This window comes from Phodopus roborovskii, unplaced genomic scaffold (genome assembly GCF_943737965.1).
Source record: "Phodopus roborovskii unplaced genomic scaffold, PHOROB, whole genome shotgun sequence".
NCBI lineage: Eukaryota > Metazoa > Chordata > Mammalia > Rodentia > Cricetidae > Phodopus > Phodopus roborovskii.
This window is the reverse complement of record NW_026126517.1, coordinates 17,361,714-17,386,026: the sequence shown is the minus strand read 5'-3', so window position 1 is coordinate 17,386,026 and position 24,313 is coordinate 17,361,714. Positions and strand designations below refer to the sequence as shown.

The following is a 24,313-nucleotide window of genomic DNA, read 5'->3' as shown; positions in this document are numbered from 1 at the left end:
CATGATTCTGTCTACTCTCATTGCCTTTGACTTCTATCTCTTCTCCTTTTCACTTTCCTATTCTTATTCCTCATCTTCATAAGCTTGTATATTTGTCATTTAAAATAAGACCATTGAGGTGGCTTAGTGAGTTAGAACATTTGTCACCAAGCCTGAAGATCTGATCCTGATCTCCAGGATCCACATGGGAAAAGGAGAGAGGCACCATTCTTTTACAAATCAATAACTATGATTTTTGAAATTTATAAAGTAGACCTAGCTCTTTTACATAAGATTCTAAGTTTTTATTTGTCTTATTTTTCCTCAGTGGTATTTGGTGAGAATACACATATACATATATGTTTATATGTATACTTATATGTATACCAATAGGTAAGAAGGTAGGCTAGAGAGATTAAGGGGAATGAAAAGCACAGTGTTGGGAGTAGGGTTACTAAAATGGGGATGTAAGGTTCACCAGAAATTAACCACAAGACATTTTATTTTAAGATGACCTTTCAAATTGAAACAGTATTCTTACACATAAGACAATTTAAAAGACAAAATGAATGTTTAAATTGCTAGCTTAAAGATGTTATTTTCTACACACACTGAGAGTATATCACATCATTCACAAGTTTTCTCATGGTTTCTTTGACATCTTTGTTTCTAAGGCTGTATATAAGGGGATTGAGCATGGGGATCACTGTGGTGTAAAAGACAGAAGCCACTTTCTCTTGGGTTGTGTCACCTGTAGCTGGTTTAAAATACATGAAAATGATGGAGCCGTAGAAGACTCCAACAGCTGCAAGATGGGAACTGCAGGTACTGAAGGCTTTGGATCTTCCATCCACTGAACGTATTCTCAGGATGCTGGCAAGGATGAAGGCATAAGAGATGAAGACAGCAAGCACACTTGCAAATACATTAAACCCAACCAGCATCATCACCCAAAACTCCTTGGTGTAGTCTCTTGAGCAAGCTATGTTCAGAAGAGGGAGGATGTCACAGAAGTAATGGTGAATGATATTAGTTCCACAGAAGGAGCGGCTGGATATGTAGCTGGTATGAACTGTGGCTCCAAAGACACCCAGAGCATATACAGCAGTGGATAGTAGCACACAGACTCTGTGAGACATAATAACATTGTAGAGCAAGGGGTTGCAAATGGCAACATAACGATCATATGCCATGACTGTTAGCATGTAGGAGTCATCAATACCAAAGAAAGAGAAGAGAAACAGCTGGGTCATGCACTCAGGAAAGGATGTGAAATTCTTCTCCGATACGAAGTTCACCAACATCTTGGGGATTATAACAGAGGAGTAGCAGAGATCTATGAAGGACAAGTTACTAAGAAAATAGTACATGGGTGTGTGAAGCTGAGGGCTAATCCTGATTATAAAGACTAGGCCCATGTTTCCTGCCACAGTGACCACATAGATCAATAGAAACAAGGAAAAGAGTGGGATCTGGAACCCTGGCTGGTCTGTTAGCCCTTCAATGACAAAGAAGGTAGAATGATTTCCTGGGCTCATTCTTCTCCTGATGTAAAAAGTTGAGTGGTTCAATGGAGAGAGGCAAACACTACCAACTGGTAGTATTTAGCAGTTTACAGTTTGACAAATGACATATTTTTCAATAGAACCAATTTTTTGAATATAAAATCAAAAACTAAAAGTACTTATTTGAATATCACCTAACATCAAGATTAGATTTGATTTGGTTTTATTTTTATTACATGCATTGAGAAATGAAACTCATTGGGTTTCTGTTTTACTGTCTTCATGAGACTGTTAAGCGTGAAACTCATGTTGTCTCTACAAACGAAGCTCTGGAGTTTCCTGTAAAAGAAGAGTAACTGTTATTTAAGCACCTTACAAGAGCTCAGAGATGTTCTTCCATTTGGTGGGTTGGGTCTGCACTGGCTGTTGTCTCCGATGAACTTGAATTACTGATGTCATTTGAGTTTCCCCTCTACTTAACTCATTCAGTCCCTGACTTGACTCACAAGGCTTTTCTTCACTTTAAGATTTCTACATGCACTCTGTATTTTGGGTCTTGAATTAGATTTTATTTTCTTGTTGCTACTCATGAGTTGTAGGGACTGAATAAAGAGGAGAATAAAGCCCTTTTGGAGATGGTGGTAGAAGGTGCTGTGAACAGGAGCTGTTATCTTATACTGACAAAAAGTGGGAAAGAAAAAAAGGAAATACCCACATGATAGGTGTTCGTGTACCAGGCAGAGTGCTGAGGGCACACTTACGACACTTAGGATGTCAAAAAGGCTGCAGAACAACACATGGCAGAGAGTTGTCAGCTCCACACATGAGGAATTAGAGAGTGTTAATTTTGGTTGAAGGTAACAATATTTTCCCCACTTTACCTGTATTTATAACCATTTTTCCAAATCGCCTCGTGAATGCTAAGGTTAGTTCTTATATCTTTGCCCGTTTTATTTAAAACACAATATACCTATTCTATGACAGTTTCTATTTGAGTTTGAGCACAGAATAGATGGTAACTTTTACATTATGTTAATTATTCTAAGTTCTCAACAATTTTCTCTAATATTGTCTTTCTTGTGATTTCTGGCAGCATTATGCTAGCCTTTTGGATACTTTACTAAACACTAAAAACATTTTGTTAGTTTAAATAAGATTGCACTGACCCTTAAATCATCTTAAGGTAGACACACACACACATACACACACACACACACACACACACACACACACACACACACACATACACACAAAGTAGTGAAGACACATTTACATACTTATAGCTGGGAAACCTGCATTATACCAACTCAGACCCCCTGCATGTGGGTCTCAGTTAGAAGGCCTGGGCAGTCTAAGAGACCTCTGACAGTGGAACTGAGATGTATCCCTGGTACACAAAAGGACTTCGTGAGCACATTCCCCATGGAGGGATACTCCCTTAACCTAGAGGCAGGAGGAAGGGCCTAGGGCCTAGTCCCTACTCCAAATGACTTGACAGATTTGGATGATCCCTCCTGGAAGGCATCTTCCTCTGTGTGGAATGGTGGTGGGTGGGTGGGCAGGTGGGGATGGGAGGGTAGGTCGGGGGGCATGGGAGGGAGAGGGAACTGGGATCGATATGTAAAATAATATATATATATATATATATATATATATATATATACACACACACACATATATATGTGAGATTTGAATAAAGGTTTTTTTTTCAGTAAATAAGAAAATACATTTGTAATCCTGATATAATGAAGTCTGTAACCTTACAAACTATTTAAAAACAATGATGTATTTAGTTGCATGAGTAAAAGACTTTAGAATTAGTAATCTAGCCGAACAACATTATACCAAATCCTATCCCAAGCCCTTCATCAGTTTTCTTAATTATAATATTTAGTGATAAGAAGTCTAATGTTGATGGCAAGTTATTTATCACTTCTTTCTTTTAAAATTATAACTTTCTTTGTTCTAAGGAAGCTTAGAATTTAGTGAATCATAAACTATTCTCATATATGTTCTTCTCTAAAGATCATAGTTTCATAGTTACATTTGGGTTTCTGACTCACCTCAAATTAATTGTGCCAGGATTAGAGGTGACATTCATTTATATTAAACACATATTAGTTGTTATGCTCCTATTAACTGACAATGTTCTCTATCCTTCTCTGGACTTCTTTGGTGAATATGTGAAGAATCAAATGCTCAAATAAAGTAGTTTTATTTCTGGTTACACATTTTATTCCACTGATTACTTTTCAAGTCTAAAGCATTATCAATTACTATAGCTTTGCAGTGTCTTAAAGATGAATAGAGTTCTAAATTAAGTGAAGAAGGCAACCATAGATTATTTTGATATAGTTTGCTTTGGAGAGCACATCAAATTCAAATATTTCCCCAGGCCATTCCTGGTACATTTGACAGACAGCAAATGAGAGAATAGCAGTAGTGGGACTTCCAGCCCCCAAAGCTGGCCTTGGTAAAACAAATGCAAACAAATAAAAGTGCTAAACTTTACTCTAGTTGTGATGAGCTGCTGTGCAGAAGTTTGCAGTGGTAGTGCACTTCACTTCCTGTAACATTTCACAAGGCTTTCTTTTCTTTTTTCTTTTTTTCCAGAAAGGGTTTCTCTGTGGCTTTGGGGGCTGCTCCTGAGTGCTGGGATTAAAGGCACCACCACCGCCGGGTTTCACAAGGCTTTCTTAAGGTCTGTTTATTGTATTAAGAATATTCATTAAGGAGTCAGAGTACATCTAAGGGCTCACATAGAGGTGTTATCACGTAGAAAGATGCAGCTTAGGGTACACTGGTAATGCAAAGACATAAACTAGGAAAAGGAGTGAGAACCATTTGATATGGAGGATATCTGGCTTGTGAGAGCTCAAAATGTCAGACATGTGCAATTCAGGATATTAAAGATGATTCTGAGGGCAGGATTAGGGGGTATTTTTTCTGCTTTGGAATACTCACCTTGATGTTAATTATAGGATCAAACCAATATGTTGAGTAGGAAACTATATATGAGTTTAGAATTCAAGAGAGATATCTGCCTGGGATGTGGATTTCTGCATTTGGTGCTTAGGTACTGGATGGAGACGTCACAGCAGTAGTATATAGATACTAAAGTATCACTAAAGTTTTGTCTGTGCTTTTCACTGCTATTACCAGAAATTCTGCTGGACAGTAAGGATGATTCAAGTCTCTTCCCCTTTTTCTTCTATTCATTTTACATATTTATCATCTTGACTTACTGCCTGTTGCTGTCTGTCTAGTAGAGTGGGCATTTTCTGGAAAGAACTGGAAGTCTCTAGAAAAAAGTTTGCAGCACAGTGGAGGAGGATGTCCTGTTCTGGTGTTCCTTTGCCCTCTTCTTTCAGAGTCTCCCTATGTATTGGCTTCCACACACATTCAATTTAACCAGTAGTTTATCAGTTTAAACAATAAGTTTGAATGAATACCACATCCCAAATGTAACACTTCTTTAAGTATTAAAAATATGCTTTCATGTGACAAACATGATTTAGACTTTGTCTCCCTTACAAGTTATCAGATACAAAGATTATTTGTATTTTCCAATGTATTTGGAACACTGGTTATGGTAGTATGGTGGAATACATGTGTTTGAAGAAGGAAAATGAGGACCAGCATAATGTTCAAGGCTCAACATGCTTTAATAGTTTTGCTTAAAATATCTATGATTTGTTATGAGAATTACAATCAAGGGGGAAAGGTACAGATTAAAGAAAAATGATGTGGAGTATAGGAGTCCTAGACAACATCAGGAATGACTTTCCCTTTCAAAATATTATCTTTAAGAACTCCAGGTTCCAGACTGGAGAGATGGCTCAGTGGTTGAGAGCACCAACGCTCTTCCAGAGGACCTGGTTTCAATTTGCAGTACCCACAGCTCACAATTGTCTGAAACTCCCATGGCAAAAATCAAATGTATATAACATAAAAATAAATAGATTAAAAAAAAAGAACTCCAAATTTTTCATTGTAATTAGAGAAGGGTATCCTTTCAAACCTTGAGTATTGTAGTTTATTAAGTGTACTAAGAATTAGGAATATTCATATTAGTTTACAGATTGACTAAGTTCTTCTCTGGAAATGTAGGATAAGTACATTAATGTCAGTATGTGTTTAGTTGAAGGTATTTTTGACCTTACCAGCACTGAAATAAGTGTTCTAATGCATCTGAGCATGCTCTGTAAGCATGGCTGCTGGTAATAAATATGAACACATATGGGTTTATAATGGGGAAGAAAACATAGAGGTTGAGATTAGGACAGATGCAGCTTATGTGGGTTCAGGGCTCTGTATGCAACGTATTTTGTGCTCTCTGTCATGTAGCATATGATGCCTCCTCCTCCTCCAACAGATAGAAACAATAGTTCCACCAGAATAGATACTAAGACCATCTTCCAAAGTTAAATTTCAACTACAATATCTTGCCAAAACTTATCAGAACTCACCTGAATATTGTCAACAGAGTAAATGTGGCTGGTTATATATGATTTTAATTTTATAAAGTATATGCATGCAAACACACAGAATTACCAGATAATTTGAGTCCAATGCTGATCCTAAAAAATATAGTGGAGTTGAGCTGGCATAAGATTTCATGTATTTGTCTGAAGAAATGATCACTCAACTAAGCAGAATATGAAGAATAATCCAGTGGCCTTGTAATCATCTATTATTAAGTGGAAATTCCATTTATATCTATTTGTACCCAAGGAGATGACTGTGAACCTCTCTTCTCCTTAGGGATTTGCCATGTCAGTAGTTGAACCCTAAAGGAAAAACAATTACCAAATTTATTCCTGTAAGCAATATAGAAGCAGCCACCCTCTTAATTGCAGAAGTATACAAAATAAATGGAGACTTTCCCCCCTTGAGTGTTGAAGATATTAATGATAATTCAATAATAAATATCAACTTTGTTGCTGTTTTATGATGTATATTCATTGTATATAGTACTGAGTTAAATGTAGACAATTTCTTTCAAGTATAGCATGTATTGTGAACATATTCACTGCCTCCAATTAAACATAAAATTTTAAAGCCATTAGGATGATCAAGTTTCTTTGTCAAAACCAAAAATAAGCATTGGTTCTTAGTAATTTTTTTTTGTTTTGTTTTGTTTTTTTTTTTTAATATAAGCCCCACTTCACGATTTATAAATATGGGGAGTATCCTATTTAATTTTCAATCTATTTGTCACTTATAATATTACATGTGGTGAGAAAGAACAAGTTACCTTCTTTCTTTTTATGATTAAAAATATGAATTTTGTGGTTTTAAGCATTTTCTCAAATATATGCCTATGGAAGGAATATGTACACGTGGTTTCCAATTCACACCTAAACACAAACTTTTGAGCTATTCCTTGTCAATCTTTTAAAACATTATGAGTCATTTGTTCATTTCTCCATCAAGATTTTAACAGTTTGTCAGTATGTCATTGTTTTACAACACATAGCATATTTAATACCGTTAGATATATTGCCCATGAAATCATTTTCCAAATAAAGAAACAAGTATCTCCATGCCTACAATGTACATCAAGCATCTTGTCATCCTTCCTATCGATTGCATCCCTAAGTGGAATCCACTTTTGTCTTGACAAATTAGTTTTAATTTTCAAGAATTTTATGGTAATTTTAGTATGTAACCTTCTCTTGGCTTTTTTGTTCAACATAATTGATTTGAGATTTACTCTTGGTCCTGCATGTCTTTTGTCATCAGATGACCTTGACCTTTGTTAATGTAAATTGACAGGACCATGTGAACCCATTTCTGTTTATCTTGATTCTGATATTTATGTTTTGAATTACTTAATACCTATCATTCAGTGTATATGTATATGTGTGTGTATGTGTGCATGTGGCTTAGTAGATGTGTATCTGTATGTGTGTCTACTGGTGCACATACATACATGTATGTGTTATGTGATGGAGGGCTGTGGTTGAAGGTTAGTGTTTTCCTCTAGTTCTTTCCACCTGTCATGCTGAGGCAGTCTCTGACCGAATTCAGGGCTTACTGGTGTGCCTAGCCAGCCTACACTGGGGATTCTTATCTCTATTTCCAGATAGCTGCTCTTATAAGTTGACCATCAGGTCCTCTTGGATTTTATGGGTTGATTTTGAGCATCTCCAACTCTGGTCCTCATGCTTGAGAGGCAAACAATTTTCCTGAGCTATTTGCCCAACTAGTCATCACTTTCCCTTTCCCTACTTATGAGACTTTTGAATTTTCAAAAATGGGTTTTGTTTTTTGATATTGAATTCTCTAAAATGTCTTGTAGAAGTTTAATTGACAATACAATGAATTTATGAATTGATTTGGCTGGAATGTGATCCCTTTAAATAATGTTGACTGGAGCACAAGGTGTACTTTTGCTTCTGAATATCCTACAAATGGTTCATCACATTTTCACTACAAAGCTCACATATTTGAATACAGTGTTTTCTTCCTTCCAACATACACAACCTCTCTGTGGTGCTTCACACACATACACTTACAAACAAGACATATCTGATATCTTGCAGCAGAGCAGAGGTGACTGGAGAATATGTCTACCATATTAACCAGATTATGAGCATTCTGTCCTGTGTAACTGGACAAAAGTGAGGAGACATTTCAAAGATTAAGGCAAATGCTAAGCTAACTAACCTGTAAATTTAAGAAAGTTGAATTTTCCTCTAGTTTGCCTAACTCTCTTCCAACTCTGGTGCTTCTTGGGACTGACCACTGTGATTTCCAATAATGCCATTAATTACAAAACAGACATAGTGATAAATGGTGAATTTGTAGCCTCAATCTTATAAATAATTTGAAAATGTAGGTAATACTTAAAATAATATCCTATCCTAAATGGCTTTACATATTCTTTTAGTCATTGACAGGAGCAATGATGCCAAATATCAAGCTAACTCTTCAAAGGAAGAAAGAAGACCAAGGATCAGTTGAACTTATGTAAATAACACAGCTAGACTAAGAAGCAGACAAGGATAGTGCCAAAATAGCCAATCTAGCTTGATGTGTCTTATGCATTTAAAAGCAAAAACCTTTATAAAAATATTGTCAGCTGAATCTAACAGTGCTCAGAAGAAACTGTATGCCACTGTAATATAAGATGTACCTTGGTATTGAAAGTTCGATTTAATATTTGAAAATAATCAAAGGCACTGTTATCAACAGAGCAAGCACCAGTATGGGTGTTAGTAGATTAAGTCCAAGTAGTTACTAAACCATTTCCCCCATTCATGAGCCCACACTAACTAAATAAAGGATGCGTTTCCTCAACTAAAGGGTGAATATGAAGTGCCAGCTACTAGCTATATGCTCAATATGGGAACACTGAGTATCAGGGGAATATCAGGGGAATAGCATGTACACAAACTTTTCTAATCATATTCAATATTATATCAGGAATTTACAGCTGATGAAGAGTAAAGGAGCCAGGTGGTGGTGGTAACACACATCTTTAATCCCAGAACTTGGGAGACAGAGGCAGAAAAAAAAAAACTAAAGGAAAAACAAGCATAAATATTATCCTATTTCACAGTTACCATTATTATACACATGAAACATTGACAGCCATTTTATCATACATTTAAATTAATTAATGAATTTACCAAGAGTTAAATTGAAAAGTCAATATATAACAAAATAATATAGGAAATGAAATTAAGTATAATACAAAGGAGTTGAAGGCTAATGTCTCTTTTGAACTTGACAGACTATAGAAACATCTGAGAAAGGGCTGTTGGGCATGCCTGTGGGGGATTATCTTGGTTGCACTACTGATATAGGAAGACACATCTTATTGTGACTGGTTCCTTCAGGTGGGGGTCCTGACTGTGTACAGTGGAGAAGGTGAGCTGTGGACAAGCATCTACTTCCTTGTTGCTCTCTGTCTTTGATGATAGCTTCCCTTTTGATCATGTGACCACCTCCTCTGGGCTCCTGCTGAGTTGACTCCCATAATGATGGATTATCCCTTGAACTTTGAGATATAAAAAATCTTTTCTTTATTAAATTGTTTTGGTTAAATATGTTACCACAGCAATGTGAAAAGAAACCAGATAGCATTGAAACCACAGAATATTTAGACATAAATTTTCATAAACTATATAAATGAAAACTCTTCATTGAAAATTCCAGAACATCCTTGAGAAAAATTAAAGGAAATATATAAATGGATAAGTATACCATATTCATAGTGTGAAGTAACATTGCAACACTTGGAATTGATTGGATGTATTTCTTCCTCCTAAAGCTGAATTACAACACAATCACCACTACCCCCACCACACTATAAGTCAATTACATTAAAATTAGGAGAACATTTTACTGTATCTGGGAGACAAACTTTTATTAGTAGAAATGATAAGCATGACCTATTAAGACTTAACACTTCTAGCCATTAAAAGACATCATTTTTAAAGGACAAAATATAATACAGCTGAAAAAATAGAATGTGAACACACAAAACATGCATGCCTGATAAAGTACTCATGCCATTTAATGCAAGTGAATAATACAATGAACTAAAAAACAACTAAAAATGAATAAATACTCTTAAAAATAAAGAATAATCAAGGATTCACAAAGTATTAAGCTATTCTCTGAATCATTGTTCATGAGGAAAGGCTATTTATTTTTCATCACAAGGAGATACCATTGTGCTTGCATCAAGAAGATGAAACCCACAAATATCAGAGAGATCTTACAACAATGACACACCTCTCAATATTATGCATATCATTTTGGCTCTGTATGACTAAAAAAAAAGCTTCTCTGCTGTGATTTTATTAATAATAGGAAACAGAAAACACTGAGAGATGATAAATGGTGTTGACCTTCTTGTCTGTCAAATGAACATATACATAAGAGAGGTTCTCTGATATTTGTCTTTTCTATGCTTCAAAGGCAATGCTCATTTAGTAGAAATTTTATTTCAAACATTGATTTTTTTTTTTATCATTCTGGGCCAATAATGTCACAGTGTTCTTTGTGTTGCTAGGCAACAGCAGCTAGCTGCAGCTCCCCGTCAACCACATGATCACAAGTGCCACCAGCTGACATTTTGTCTTGTTATGTTCTCTGCTTCATGTGGATGTGAAATGTAATAACGTCCTTGACATATTTGAAAGTTTAATATAAAATAATTGTACTATTCACCCTGTTTCTTTGTTACCTTTCTTGTTGATAACAATGATAAATGATTACAATATAAAAATTAAATACTGAGGACCATAATGACCTTGGATAAGAATAATCCTTAAAGAAGATGCATATTCCTTTTAAGGCTTATCAGCATACTAGAAAGATGATCCATGATCCTATCCCATCCAAGTCTACAAGTGGCCACTTTCAACATATGACACAAGAAGAAAGTCACCACTAAACCCCATGCTACACTTTTTTCCCCCTAAAACACAATTTACTGTACACATTTTATTTACAGTTTTTTACACTGTTTTAAGATGAATGGGACTGCTTTTCTTCTTGAGCCATTTGTAACCAAAGAAAAATAACCTAAGTAATATAGAGTGTTAAAGTACAGCATAAAGATACAAAAACAGATACACTAATTCTAGGAGGGAATGTAATTATGGTGTTACATTTTTATATTCCACAATTATGTTTAGATATCACAAAGACATAGATCAGTGATTTAAATGAAATGCATAAATTTGTAACAAAGCTTTGCAGTTAACAAAAATTTAAAAAAATTACCAAAGAATGCACAAATGTAATGTTTACTCCACCTTTCTGTCATATTCATGGAACCTCCACCAATGCTACATGAGGAAAAACAAAAGCAAAACTAATGAAAAACTGAAATCAGAATCACTTATGTTGTCAAGGAGGGAAGCAAATAAACTCTAGCAGCCATCAGCTATAAGTACCTGCTGGCATCTTCTACCTGATCCTCATCCTTGACCCTACCCCTGGGACCCTGTCTGCGGAGAAACCTCCTAGAGAGCTTGGACCACACAGAGCTATAGATATTGAATCTCAGACGAACATAAGCCCATCGGGGAAGTACCATAGAGAGAGGGGGAGACCCCACCAACACCTACTAGAAGATGCTATGGGAAGAAGGCAATACAAGAGAACACCTAACAACAAAAAGACAAGCATGACACCACAAGAATCTAGGGAATCTACAGCAACTAGAATAGAACACACAACAAAGCAGAGGAAACAGAAGGGTACGACTTAAAAATTACCATCATAAAAATGATAGAGGCCCTCAAAGAAGATGTGAGAAAATCCCTTAAAGAAATGGAGGAAAAAACAAACAAAAAAGTGGAAGAAATGAACAAATTCCTTAAGGAAAATACAGAAATCCAAGAAAAAGCAATTAAGCAGGTGAAGGAAACAGTTCAAGACTTGAAAACTGAAATAGAGAAAATAAAGGCAACACAAACTGAAGGAATGCTGGAAATAGAAAAGCTGGGCAAAAAATCGGCAACTACAGACACAAGCATAACCATCAGAATTCAAGAGATGGAAGAGAGAATCTCAGGCACAGAAGATAAACTAGAAGAAATAGATTCATCGACCAAAGAAAATCATAAATCCAACAAATCCTTAACACAAAACATCCAGGAAATGTGGGACACCATGAAAAGGCCAAAACTAAGAATAATAGGCATAGAGGAGGGTGAGGAAGCCCAGCACAAATGTGCCAAAAACATATTCAACAAAATCATCGAGGAAAACTTTCCAAATCTGAAAAAGGACATGCCCATGAAAGTACAAGAAGCATACGGAACCCCAAATAGGCTGGACCAAAGAAAAAAGACCCCTCGACATATAATAAAACACCTAGCATACAGAATAAACAAAGAATATTAAGAGCAGCGAAGGAAAAAGGACAGGTAACATATAAAGGCAGACCTATCAAAATTACACCTGACTTCTCCATGAAAACCCTTAAGGCCAGAAGGTCCTGGATAGATGTTCTACAAGTATTAAGAGAACACGGATGCCAGCCTAGGCTACTATTCCCAGCAAAACTATCATTATAGATGGAGAAAACAAGATATTTAATGACAAAACCAGATTTTCACAATACATTTCTACAAATCCAGTCCTACAGAAAGTATTGGAAGGAAAACTCAAACCCAAGGAAGGTAATTTAGCCCACAAAAATGTAGGCAACAGATAATCCAACTAAACCAGAAACCAAGGGTGAAGCAGAACTAATATATTCATAATACCACTGCCAACAACAAACCTAAATCATACAAACATCAACAATCAATTGTCCTTACTCACCCTCAACATTAATGGTCTTAACTCACCTATAAAAAGATACAGGCTAACAGAATGGATAGGAAGGCAGAATCCATCCTTCTGCTGTATACAAGAAACACATCTAAGCTTCAAAGATAGACATTACCTCAGGGTAAAGGGTTGGGAAAAGATTTTCCAATCAAATGGAAATAAGAAGCAAGCAGGCATAGCTATCCTAATATCTAACAAGTTAGACTTCAAACCAAAACTAATCAAAAGAGATAAAGACGGTCATTTCATATTCATAGCAGGAGAAATCCATCACCACAGAGTCTCAGTTCTGAACATCTATGCCCCTAATACAATGTCACCCACATTCATAAAAGAAACACTACTAAAACTCAAAGCTCATGTAAAACCTCACGTACTTATAGTGGGAGACTTCAATACACCACTCTCAACACTAGACAAGACCACAAATCAGAAACTCAACAAAGAAACAAGAGAATTAACAGAAGTTATTTCTCAACAGGGGTTAACAGACATCTATAGAACATTCCATCCAAAGACAAAAGATTATACCTTCTTCTCTGCTCCACATGGAATCGTCTCTAAAATCGACGACATACTAGGTGACAACAAACCTCAACAGATACAAGAGAATAGGAATAGTCCCCTGTATCTTATCAGACCACCATGCTTTAAAATTGGATTTCAACAACAACACAAATGGCAGAGAACCTGCAAACTCATGGAAACTGAACAATGTGCAATTGCACCACTCCTGGTCAAAGAAGAAATAAAGAAAGAAATTAAGGACTTTCTAATATTCAACGAGAATGAGGATACAACATACCTGAACTTATGGGACACCTTGAAAGCAGTGCTACAAGGGAAGTTCATTGCAGTAAGTGCCCATATGAAGAAAAGAGAGGATAGTCACATAAGAGAATTAACAGCACAACTGAAAGCCTTAGAACAGAGGGAAGCAAATTCACCCCGTAGGAGTAGACGCCAGGAATTAATCAACTTGAGGGCTGAAATCAACAAAATAGAAACCAGGAAAACAATACAAAAAATCAATGCAACTAAGAGTTGGTTTTTTGAGAAAATCAACAAGATAGAGAAAACTTTATCCAAATTCACGAAAAAACAGAGAGAACATGCAAATTAACAAAATCAGAAACAAAAAGGGAACATAACAACAGACACAGAGGAAATCCAGAAAATTTTCAGGTCATACTTTGAAAATCTGTATTACACAAAAATTGAAAATTCATAGAAAATGAACAAATTTCTGGATAACTATTACTTACCAAAATTAAATCAAGAACAGACAAACAACTTAAAAAGACCTATAACCCACAATGAAATAGAAGCAGTCATGGAAAGCCTTCCAACCAAAAAAGTCCAGGGCCAGATGGATTCAGTGCAGAATTCTACCAGACATTCAAGGAAGAACTAATACCACTACTCCTCAAACTGTTCCACAAGGTAGAAAGAGAAGGTTCATTGCCAAACTCTTTTTATGAGGCCACAATAACCTTGGTACCCAAGCCTCACAAAGACAAAACTAAGAAAGAAAACTACAGACCAATATCCCTGATGAACATTGATGCAAAAATACTCAATAAAGTACTGGCAAACCGAATTCAAGAATACATCAGAGAAATCATCCACCATGACCAAGTAGGCTTCATCCCTGGAATGCAGGGATTGTTTAACATACGAAAATCTATCAATGTGATCCACCATATAAACAAACAGAAAAAGAAAAACCATATGATTATCTCCCTAGATGCTGAAAAAGCCTTCGACAAAATTCAACACCCTTTCATGATAAAGGTCTTGGAGATGTCAGGGACAACAGGAACATACCTAAACATAATAAGAGCAATATACAGCAAACCAACTGCCAACATCAAACTGAATGGAGAGAAACTTAAACCAATTCCTCTAAAATCAGGAACAAGACAAGGCTGTCCCCTCTCTCCATATCTCTTCAATATTGTACTAGAAGTTCTAGCTAATGCTATAAGAAAACAAAAGGAGATCAAGGGGCTCCAAATCGGAAAGGAAGAAGTCAAACTGTCTCTATTTGCAGATGATATGATAGTTTACATAAGCGACCCAATAAACTCTACCAGGGAACTCCTACAGCTGATAAACACCTTCAGCAAACTAGCAGGATACAAGATAAACTCAAGAAAATATGTAGCCCTACTTTTTTCAGATGACAAAGAGACAGAGAGAGAAATCAGGGAAACATCACCCTTTACAATACCCACAAGCAACATAAAGTATCTTGGTGTAATGCTTACCAAACAAGTAAAAGACCTATATAAGAACTTTGTGGCTCTAAAGAAAGAAATTAAAGAAGATACCAGAAAATGGAAAGATCTCCCATGCTCTTGGATAGGTAGGATAAACATAGTAAAAATGGCAATCTTGCCAAAAGGATTCAACAGATTCAATTCCTCCCAATTAAATCCCCTACCCATTAAAATCCCACCACAATTCTTCACTTACCATGAAAGGATAATAATCAACTTTATATGGAAAAACAAAAGGCCCAGAATAACTCTATACAATACAAACTCTATACAAAACAACTCTATACAATAAAAGAACTTCAAGAGGCATCACCATTCCTGACTTTAAGCTCTACTACAGAGCTATAGTTCTGAAAACAGCCTGGTATTGGCATAAAAATAGACAGGTAGACCAATGGAATCGAATTGATATTCATGACATTAACTCACACACCAATGAACACCTGATTTTCAACAAAACTGCTAAAATTATACAATGGGGCAAGGACAGCATCTTCAACAAATGGTGCTGGCACAATTGGATGAGGGTGTGTAGAAGACTGCAGATAGACCCATGTCTGTTGCCATGCACAAAACTCAAGTCCCAATGGATTAAAGACCTCAACATCAATCCAGCCACATTGAACCCCTTAGAAGAGAAAGTAGGAGGTACCCTTGAACAAATTGGTATAGGAGACTGCTTCCTGAACATAACTCTAGGGGCACAGACACTGAGAGAAACAATTAATAAATGGGACCTCTTCAAACTTAGAAGCTTCTGTAAGGCAAAGGACACAGTCGACAAGACCAAACTGCAGCCCAAAGACTGGGAAATGATTTTCACTAATCCTATACCCAACAAAGGGCTGATCTCCAAAATATACAAAGAACTTAAGAAACTAGTCTACACAACACCAAATAACTGCATTAAGAGTGGGGTACAGAAATGAAGAACGAATTCTCAATAGAGGAAATCAAAAAAGCTGAAAGACACTCAAGAAAGTGCTCCACATCCTTAGCTATCAGGGAAATGCAAATCAAACAACTTTGAGATACCATCTTACTCCTGCCAGAATGGCTAAAATTAGAAACACCAATGATGACTCATGTTGGAGAGGATGTAGAGAAATGGGAACACTCCTCCACTGCTGGTGGGAGTGCAAACTCATACAGCCATTTTGTAGATCAGTATGGCGGTTCCTCAGGAAAATGGGAATTAGTTTACCACAGGACCCGGCAATCCCCCTCTTAGGCATGTACCCAAATGATCATATCCATGCAACAAAGACATCTGTTCAACTATGTTCATAGCAGCACTATTTTTAATAGCAAGAATCTGGAAGCAACCTAGATGCCCCTCAATTGAAGAATGGTTAATGAAGCTGTGGCACATCTACACAATGGAATACTACTCTGCAGAAAAAAATAATAGTATCTTGAAATTCGCAGGTAAGTGGATGGCACTTGAAGAACCATCCTGAATGAGGTAACCCAGTCCCAAAAAAAGAGGAACATAATATGTACTCACTCATATATGGATTTCAGACATAGAACAAAGGACCACCAGCCTTTAATTCACACCACCAGAGGAACTAGGATATAAGATGTGTTCTAAGAGATTCATATAAAGTCCCTCACAGAACCGGGAAGTGACAAGTCCCCCAGAGCTCAGGGGAAGTGGGGGGGGGGCAGCAAATGGAGAGAGAAGTAGGAGAAAATGAGGAGGAGGAAAGGAAAACAGGTGTGACCAGGAAGATTGAGCCTGGTTAGGAATAAAAGACAGGAGAGAGAGAGAGAGAGAGAGAACATAAAAGAGGGAGCCAATATTGGTTTGAAGATAAAATTGAACACAAAGAAACGTCTAGAGAACTACAAGACTGCTGACAACTAACAATTTGAGCTTCCGTGGAAAGGCTATCATAAATGTCCTTCCCAGAGAGTGACATCAACAACTAACTTATCCATGGAGCACTCATCTAATGTCTGTTGGAAACAGGAGCAAACACCCATGCATAAACACTGAGTCGAACTAGAACCCAGATGCAGATGGAGAGGACAAGGCCAGGCCAGGCGGCAGAAACACATACAGACAGCTTACCTGAACAAGGAGGAGTTAACAGTCCACCAGACTGATAGCTGGGAAGCCAGCATGGGACTGACTCAGGCCCCCTGAATATGGGTCTCAGCCAGAAGGACTGAGCAGTCTAAGGGACCTCAGACAGTGGAGCCAGGATGTATCCCTGGTGCACAAAAGGACTTTGGGAACATATCTCCCATGGAGGGATAACTGCCTTAATCTAGAGACAGGAGAGAAGCCCTAGACCCTACTTCACATGACCTGTCAGATGTACATGACCCCAACTGGATGGCATTCCCTTCCATATGGAATTGGGGTGGGGGGATGTGAGGGGAGGGTGGTTAGAGAGCAGGTGAGAGGGCAGAGAGGATAAAAGGGAGGGAAGAAGGGAGGGAGGGAGGGAGAGGGAATTGGGATCGACATGTAAAATAATAAATTAAAAAAAATGCTTTGACTACAAAAATTTAAGTTCAATGACAAATTACTTTGGAAAAAGATTTCTATTTTTGTTTCCACAGAAAATTAAAAGCTGTGGATTCCTTCGAGACTAATGTGGTTTGATCAAGCCAGACTGCCTGAAACAGAGTACGAGGTGATCCTACATTCAAAACAGCTGGACCAAGCAGCCTTACAGACTACAGCCAGGATTTCTGCATCTTCTTAGAATCCCCTATGACAGTGCCCCTTACCAGCAGGAAGTAGTTTGGAAAGTATGACGCCCAAATTCCCAAATATTGTCTATAAATGTTTGTTTTCATTGAAATGGACTTGGTTATATAAAATAAATTTAAAAAAATTAAGAAAAAAAATAAAAAAGAAAACTGTACTCAGACTCTCACCAGCAAAACATGCTCCTATATGAAGTGGAACAGAAACAGGTCTTTTCCTGTTAAGGTAAGAAGAATGGAAGGTCTTTTTCATGTACTGAGGAAAGGCAAACGTGTGTATCATGATAATTCTAATCAGCTGTTACAGTGTGGGCCAGGAACGTAGCTGCAAGTTCTGCGGTTACTGATACTGTAATTCTTTTACTGGGATAGTAGACACACTAGCAAAAATTGGAATGGGGAAGAAGTGAACACAGGGTGAATGAGACTTCTCTTATATCTTAGCAACAAAAGATGGAATCAAACTTCAGTGCAGTTCACTCTGCTTGGAAGAGGTTTTGGTTCAGCTCCCAGTCTCAATTGTGTGATGCAGTCTGCTGTGAGAATACTCAGGTGTCTTTTTAAACAACAAACCTATATTTAGTGGTGGAGCTGCTTTTCCTAGCTGTGTCTGCGTGGGAATGATAACCAGTCACTATCTTTGGAGGACGTCTTAACCTTGTATACCCTCTCTATATGTGTGACTGTGTGTCTGTTTTCACATTCAGTCTTTCATATCGCTATCTTATCACCTTTAGCTCTAACATTAACAAGAGCTCCACATACATCATCACAGTAGTCATCAAAAAATTCTCCAATAAGACATAGCAGTGTCTCTAGCCAAAAACGATTATAGTCACTTGGTCTCTACTGTTTGTTCAATGTAATTAATTTTCATCGTCCTCCTGGTTTGTTCTTCTCATCTTTCCACATAGGCTCAATACCATCCTTAAAAATGAGTAGTCACAGTCAGGCATTAAATTACTAGACAACTGGATATGGTTGTATAGAGCCTAAATGTCTTCAACAGTACAAAATTTTGAGATCAACTGAAGGTTTGCTCGTCAAGTTTTGCTTTTATCATTTTTAAAAACCAGAATGCCCACCTGTTCTGTAGAAGGAGTTTGATATAGTACTCTATGTTGGCAACATCCTGATTAGATTCTGTTTTTTCCTTTTCTGCAAGTGGGGGATTAGTAGTAGGGGTTGTCTCTGGTTCCACAGTCGCCATCTTAGATCGATCTCCCCATGCTAGATTTTGGACAGCCAGGGAAAATATTTCTAATTGGTGCATGGTTGTGTGACAGTTCTGGGTGACTTACTCCTCTCAGTACCAAGGCAATAGTTTTCTTATAGATGTACTCTTTCTTACAAATGTGATGGCTTGGTGGGTAAAGGTCCTATCACTGCAAGCCTGTTGACTTGAATTTAATTCCTACATTTGTATGTAGTAGCATCTATCTGTAGTTACACCAATTCTTATGTTTTTGGTTGTGAGCCTAACTTTTAATGGCTGAGCCATCTCTCCAGCCCTACTTACACCAATTCTATGGAGGAAAATGAGGGGAAGAGAGTATAATTGTCTGAAAGTCCATGGACAGTTAACCTGGAGTATACAGCCAAGCAGTAAAGCATCAAGAGAGATCCTGCCTGCCTCCACATATTAGAAGTAAAGAACTGACATCTGAAAGTCATGACATGTGAGTGTCTGTGTGTGTGTGTGTGTGTGTGTGTGTGTGTGTACATCACAAAGATACACAGACACAGAAACACACACACACACACACACAATGTGTTGGTTAGGAGTAGTAGGTTAGAGCTGTCATTCTAGTATTTACAGGCTGAGGTTCCTATTGATTTGATTTCAAAGCCAATGTGGGCTACACAGTGGAGATCCCTCCTTAAAGAAAACAGCTTGTTACTGGCACAAAAATAGACAGGTAGATCAATGGAATGGAATTGAAAATCCCAATATTAACCCACACACCTATGGGCACCTGATTTTGAAAAAACAGCTAAAATTATACAATGGAAAGAGGAAAGCTTCTTTAACAAATGGTGTTGGCATAACTGGTTACTGGTGTGTAGAAGACTGCAGATAGATCCATGTCTATGGCCATGCACAAAACTTAAGTCCAAATAGATCACATACCTCAACATAAAAATCCAGCCACATTGATCCTCTTAGAAGAGAAAGTGGGAGGTACCCTTGAATAAATTGGTACAGGAGACTGCTTCCTGACCATAACACCAATAGCACAGACACCGAGAGCAAAAATTAACAAATGGGTCTTCCTGAAACTGAGAAGCTTCTGCAAGGCAAAGGACACAGTCAACAAGACAAAATGGCAGCCCACAGAATGGGAAAAGGTATTTACCAGTCCCATATCTGACAGAGAGTTGATCTCCAAAATATCCGAAGAACTCAAGAAGCTAGTCACCAAAGCACCAAATAATACACTTAAAAAGTGGGGTACAAAAGTGAATAGAGAATTCTCAATAAAGGAATTTAAAATGGCTGAAAGATACTTAAGAAAGTGCTCAACATTTTTAGTGATCAGGGAAATGCAAATCAAGGCAACTCTGAGATACCATCTTGCTCTTGTCAGAATGGCTAAAATAAAAAACACCAATGACAGTTAATACTGGAGAGGATGTGGAGAAAGGGGAAGAACACTCTTCCACTGCTGGTGAGAGTGCAAACTCATATAGCTAATTTGGAAACCAGTTCTTCAGGAAATTGGAAATCAGTCTACCTCAGGACCCTGCAATTCCACACTTAGGCCTATAACCAAAGGATGCACACTCATACAACAAGGACATCTGTTAAACTATGTTCATAGCAGCCTTATTTGTAATAGCTAGAACCTGGAAACAACCTAGATACTCCTCAACAGAAGAATGGATAATGAAAATTTGGTACATTTACACAATGGAGTACTACTCAGTGGAAAAAAACAATGGGATCTTGAAATTCGCAGGGAAATGGATGGAACTAGAAGAAACCATCTTGAGTGAGGTAACCCAGTCACAAAGGGAATATGGTATATACTTACTCATATATTGATTTCAGACATTGAGCAAAGGCTCACCTGCTTGCAATTCATACCGCCAGAGAAGCTAGGATAGAAGTAAAACCTTCTCTTAAGGTCCCCCACAGAAGGGGAAAGGGGCAAGATTTCCTGAGTATATTGGGAACAGGCAGGGCAGTGAGTGGAGAGGGAGTTAAGAAAAAGAGAAGGGGAAAACAGGAGGGGAGAGGTGGACATGAGGGAGCAGGAAGACTGAGTCAGGAGAGGAATAGAGGAGAGCAAGAGAAGAGATGCCATTATAGAGGGAGCATTATAGATTTGAAGAGAAATCTGGCACTAGGGAAATGTCCAGAGACCTACAAGGATGACCCCAACTAACAATCTGAGCAATAGTGGAGGGGCTACCTTAAATGCCCTTCCGTGATAATGAAATTGATAACTAACTTATATGCCATCCTAGAGCCTTTATCCAGTAGCTGATGGAAAGAGAAGCAGACATCCACCGATAAACACTGAGCAGAACTCCTGGAATCCAGCTTCAGAGAGGGAGAAGTAATGAGCAAAGGGGTCAAGCCCAGGCTGCAGAAACCCACAGAGACAGCTGACCTGAACAAGGGGGAGCTCATGGATCCCAGACTGATAGCTGGGAAACCAGCATTGGACCAACCCAAACCCCCTGAACATGGGTCTCAGTTAGAAGGCCTGGACAGTTATGGGACCCCTGACAGTGGAACCAGGATGTATTCCTGGTGCATGAAAGGACTTTGGGAGCACATTCCCCATGGAGGGATACTCCCTTAACCTAGAGATACAAGGGGGTGGGCCTAGGGCCTACCCTGAATGACTTTGACAGATTTTGATGATCCCTCCTGGAAGGTTTCACCCTCTCTGGGAAGTGGATTGGGAATGGGATGGGGTGGGGGATCGGAGGCCATAAGAGCATGGGAGAGAGAGGGAACTGGGATCAATATGTAAAAGAAGGAAAAAAAAGAAAAGAAAAACAACATGAAGAAGAAGACAAGAAAAAGAAAAACAAAAATTAGCAATGGTGAAAATCCTTTGATTTCATACTGAAAATTACATTCCTAGGTGGCAGAACATCAAATAAGAGTCTCTAAATCTACAGAAAGACCCACCTGTACTCCCTCCTCAGGCAAGAAGCCTTGGCTCCCTGTTGAACAAAGAATCTAGGACCTGGTTTTGAAGGACTCATATTGACAACAACTTTATCACAAAACATGCAGCCTTTGTTTCTCCCAACTCTAGCAGGATAACTTTGTAGTGATGTTATACCCTATATAGATCAACCCTTATCAGAGAGTTCTGGAAGGGCTGTCACAGGTGGTTATGCAGAATGATTTCAAGACCCTATTAGTTACAGGGTAGGTTCTGCTTCTGCCCTGCATCTTTAAAATACTCCTTTGTCTACACACAAACAGGAACTTTTTCTTTTGGGAACAGCCCGACCTGTTAAGCTGATTCATAGGATCAGGATGCCGTTTTTCAAAAGTACAACAACATTAGGACACTAGAAAAAGATGATTTCTATCAGTTGACTCAGCCCAGCTCTGTGGCAGACAGGTTCATAACCAGAAAGCCAATGTATTGATTGAATACAGAACTCTGCTACAGGAAGATGTTTAACTCTGTCTGCATGACTCATCATTGTTCTGTAGAGAGACTGTGAGACCCAATAACTATAAAATGTTAGGTTAGAAAATGAAACAAAATGAAAAAAAAATCAATTTCCTGACACTGAAAGGAGAAAGCTTTTTGTGGGATCAATGCTAATGCGAGATTGCAGCCACTTTTAACAGTAGTCTAGTTTTCATTTTCATAACATAGTCACACATTCCACACATCCCAGTTCCTAATTCAGGAAAATTAAAATTTCTAAAAATAAACTTGACCTGTAATAAAACATAACTCTTCAGCGAATACAATGCCTGTAAATAGTCACAATAAAGAATATTTCTTTCTCAATAGAAGTTTATTGTCATCTCTGTTATTTACCAGTTTGATTATCTTTTGATACTGGGAAATGAGTTCAGGTCTTTGCACATGTTTTACCTCTGAGCTCTAGCACTAGTTTCATTGATTGACATTAGATTCCTTTACTTTCAATTGTGTAAGCGCACCAGGATTTCTGTGGCATTTTTTAATATGGCTGTATGCAACTATGCTGGAGTTTCAGCTCTAACCTACCATACCTAGTAGGTCTTACATTTAAAAATATTTAATATGTATTTAATGTGTGTGTGTGTGTGTGTGTGTGTGTGTACACCTGTGCATGTGCTATCGCTTTCATATATAATTCAGAAGACAGCCTTTCATGTCTTGATATATCTTTTATGGCAGAAAGATTTCTTTCCACCAATTGTTACATATTTATTTACAGTTATTATGCAAAATAACTGTAAAAGCTGTTGTGAAGATCCATGCATGTATTTTTGCAAGCAGATGTTTTAATTTTTCCTTGTGAAAACTGAATACCACATGATGTCATTCATTTGGAATATTGAAATATTGGCTTCACAGGAAGTGAACTCAGCATGGTTTTTACCAGAGGCAAAGGTGTGGGGTGAGGCAGGAAGACATTTTCTAATGGCTAATGAGTCACAGTTGGATAGGAACAAGGATTTTGTTGTTCAGTTGTAAAATAAGATGATTGCAGATAAGAATGACTAACCCACAAAAAATTCTAAAATACATCTATTTATTGCCATAAATAAATGATAAACATTTGAGGCAGTCAATATATTCAACTTTATTTAATCATTGCGCACTATATATGTGTATAATGTCTACTTGGTGGGGGCTATTTGTGATGAGCACTGATTCAACATAATTAAGGTTGATAACAACAGGAATTTAAAGGAATGGGTAGATCTTTGCAAAATCTATTGAGAGGAGAAACCCTCCAAGGTGGTTGGATACAGTTGTGTAGTGATTAAATATTATAGAAAGCAAACAAACAGATGAAAAAACTCAAGAACCCAGACCAACGAGATTGTGGGAAAGTACTTGAAATTCAAGAAATGAACACATAAAAAATTGGCTTATTAAAAAAAATGTGTCTACTTGGGGGAGGGCCTAGGCCCTGCTCCAAATGACATGACAGACTTTGAAGAGTCCCTATGGAAGGCCTCACCCTCCCTGGGGAGCAAAAAGTGGATGGGATAGGGGTTAGTGAAGGGAACAGGGAGAATGGGAGGATTCGGGAACTGGGATTGACATGTAAAACAAGCTTGTTTCAAATCTAAATAAAAAAAATTATCAAAAAATGTGTTTAAAGAGAACAAAGCTAGGCGTTCGAAACTTAATATTATGTTTTGTCTCCCTTCCTGAATGGTTCTAAAAAAATATTATCATAGAGGTTAGGAGTTCATTCATTATGAGAGAGGCTTCCTCCAGTATCTGATGAGAGCAGATACAGAGACCCATAGACAAATATTAGGCAGATCTGGGGAACTCTGAGGAAGAAGGAGAGGAAGGATTGTAGAGTTAG

The 24,313-nt window shown here is 37.7% G+C and overlaps 1 protein-coding gene and 1 pseudogene across 1 annotated transcript; both read right to left on the bottom strand.

Annotated features, from left to right (window-relative positions):
- Positions 1 to 581: 581 nt before the first annotated feature.
- Positions 582 to 1,517, bottom strand: LOC127231552 (olfactory receptor 8D1). The gene has a single exon (XM_051197155.1). It carries the CDS (start codon positions 1,515 to 1,517, stop codon positions 582 to 584), a length of 936 nt encoding a protein of 311 aa, XP_051053112.1.
- A 16,837-nt stretch (positions 1,518 to 18,354) lies between these two features.
- On the bottom strand, positions 18,355 to 19,004 carry LOC127231576 (eukaryotic translation initiation factor 4E-like; annotated as a pseudogene).
- Positions 19,005 to 24,313: the final 5,309 nt, after the last annotated feature.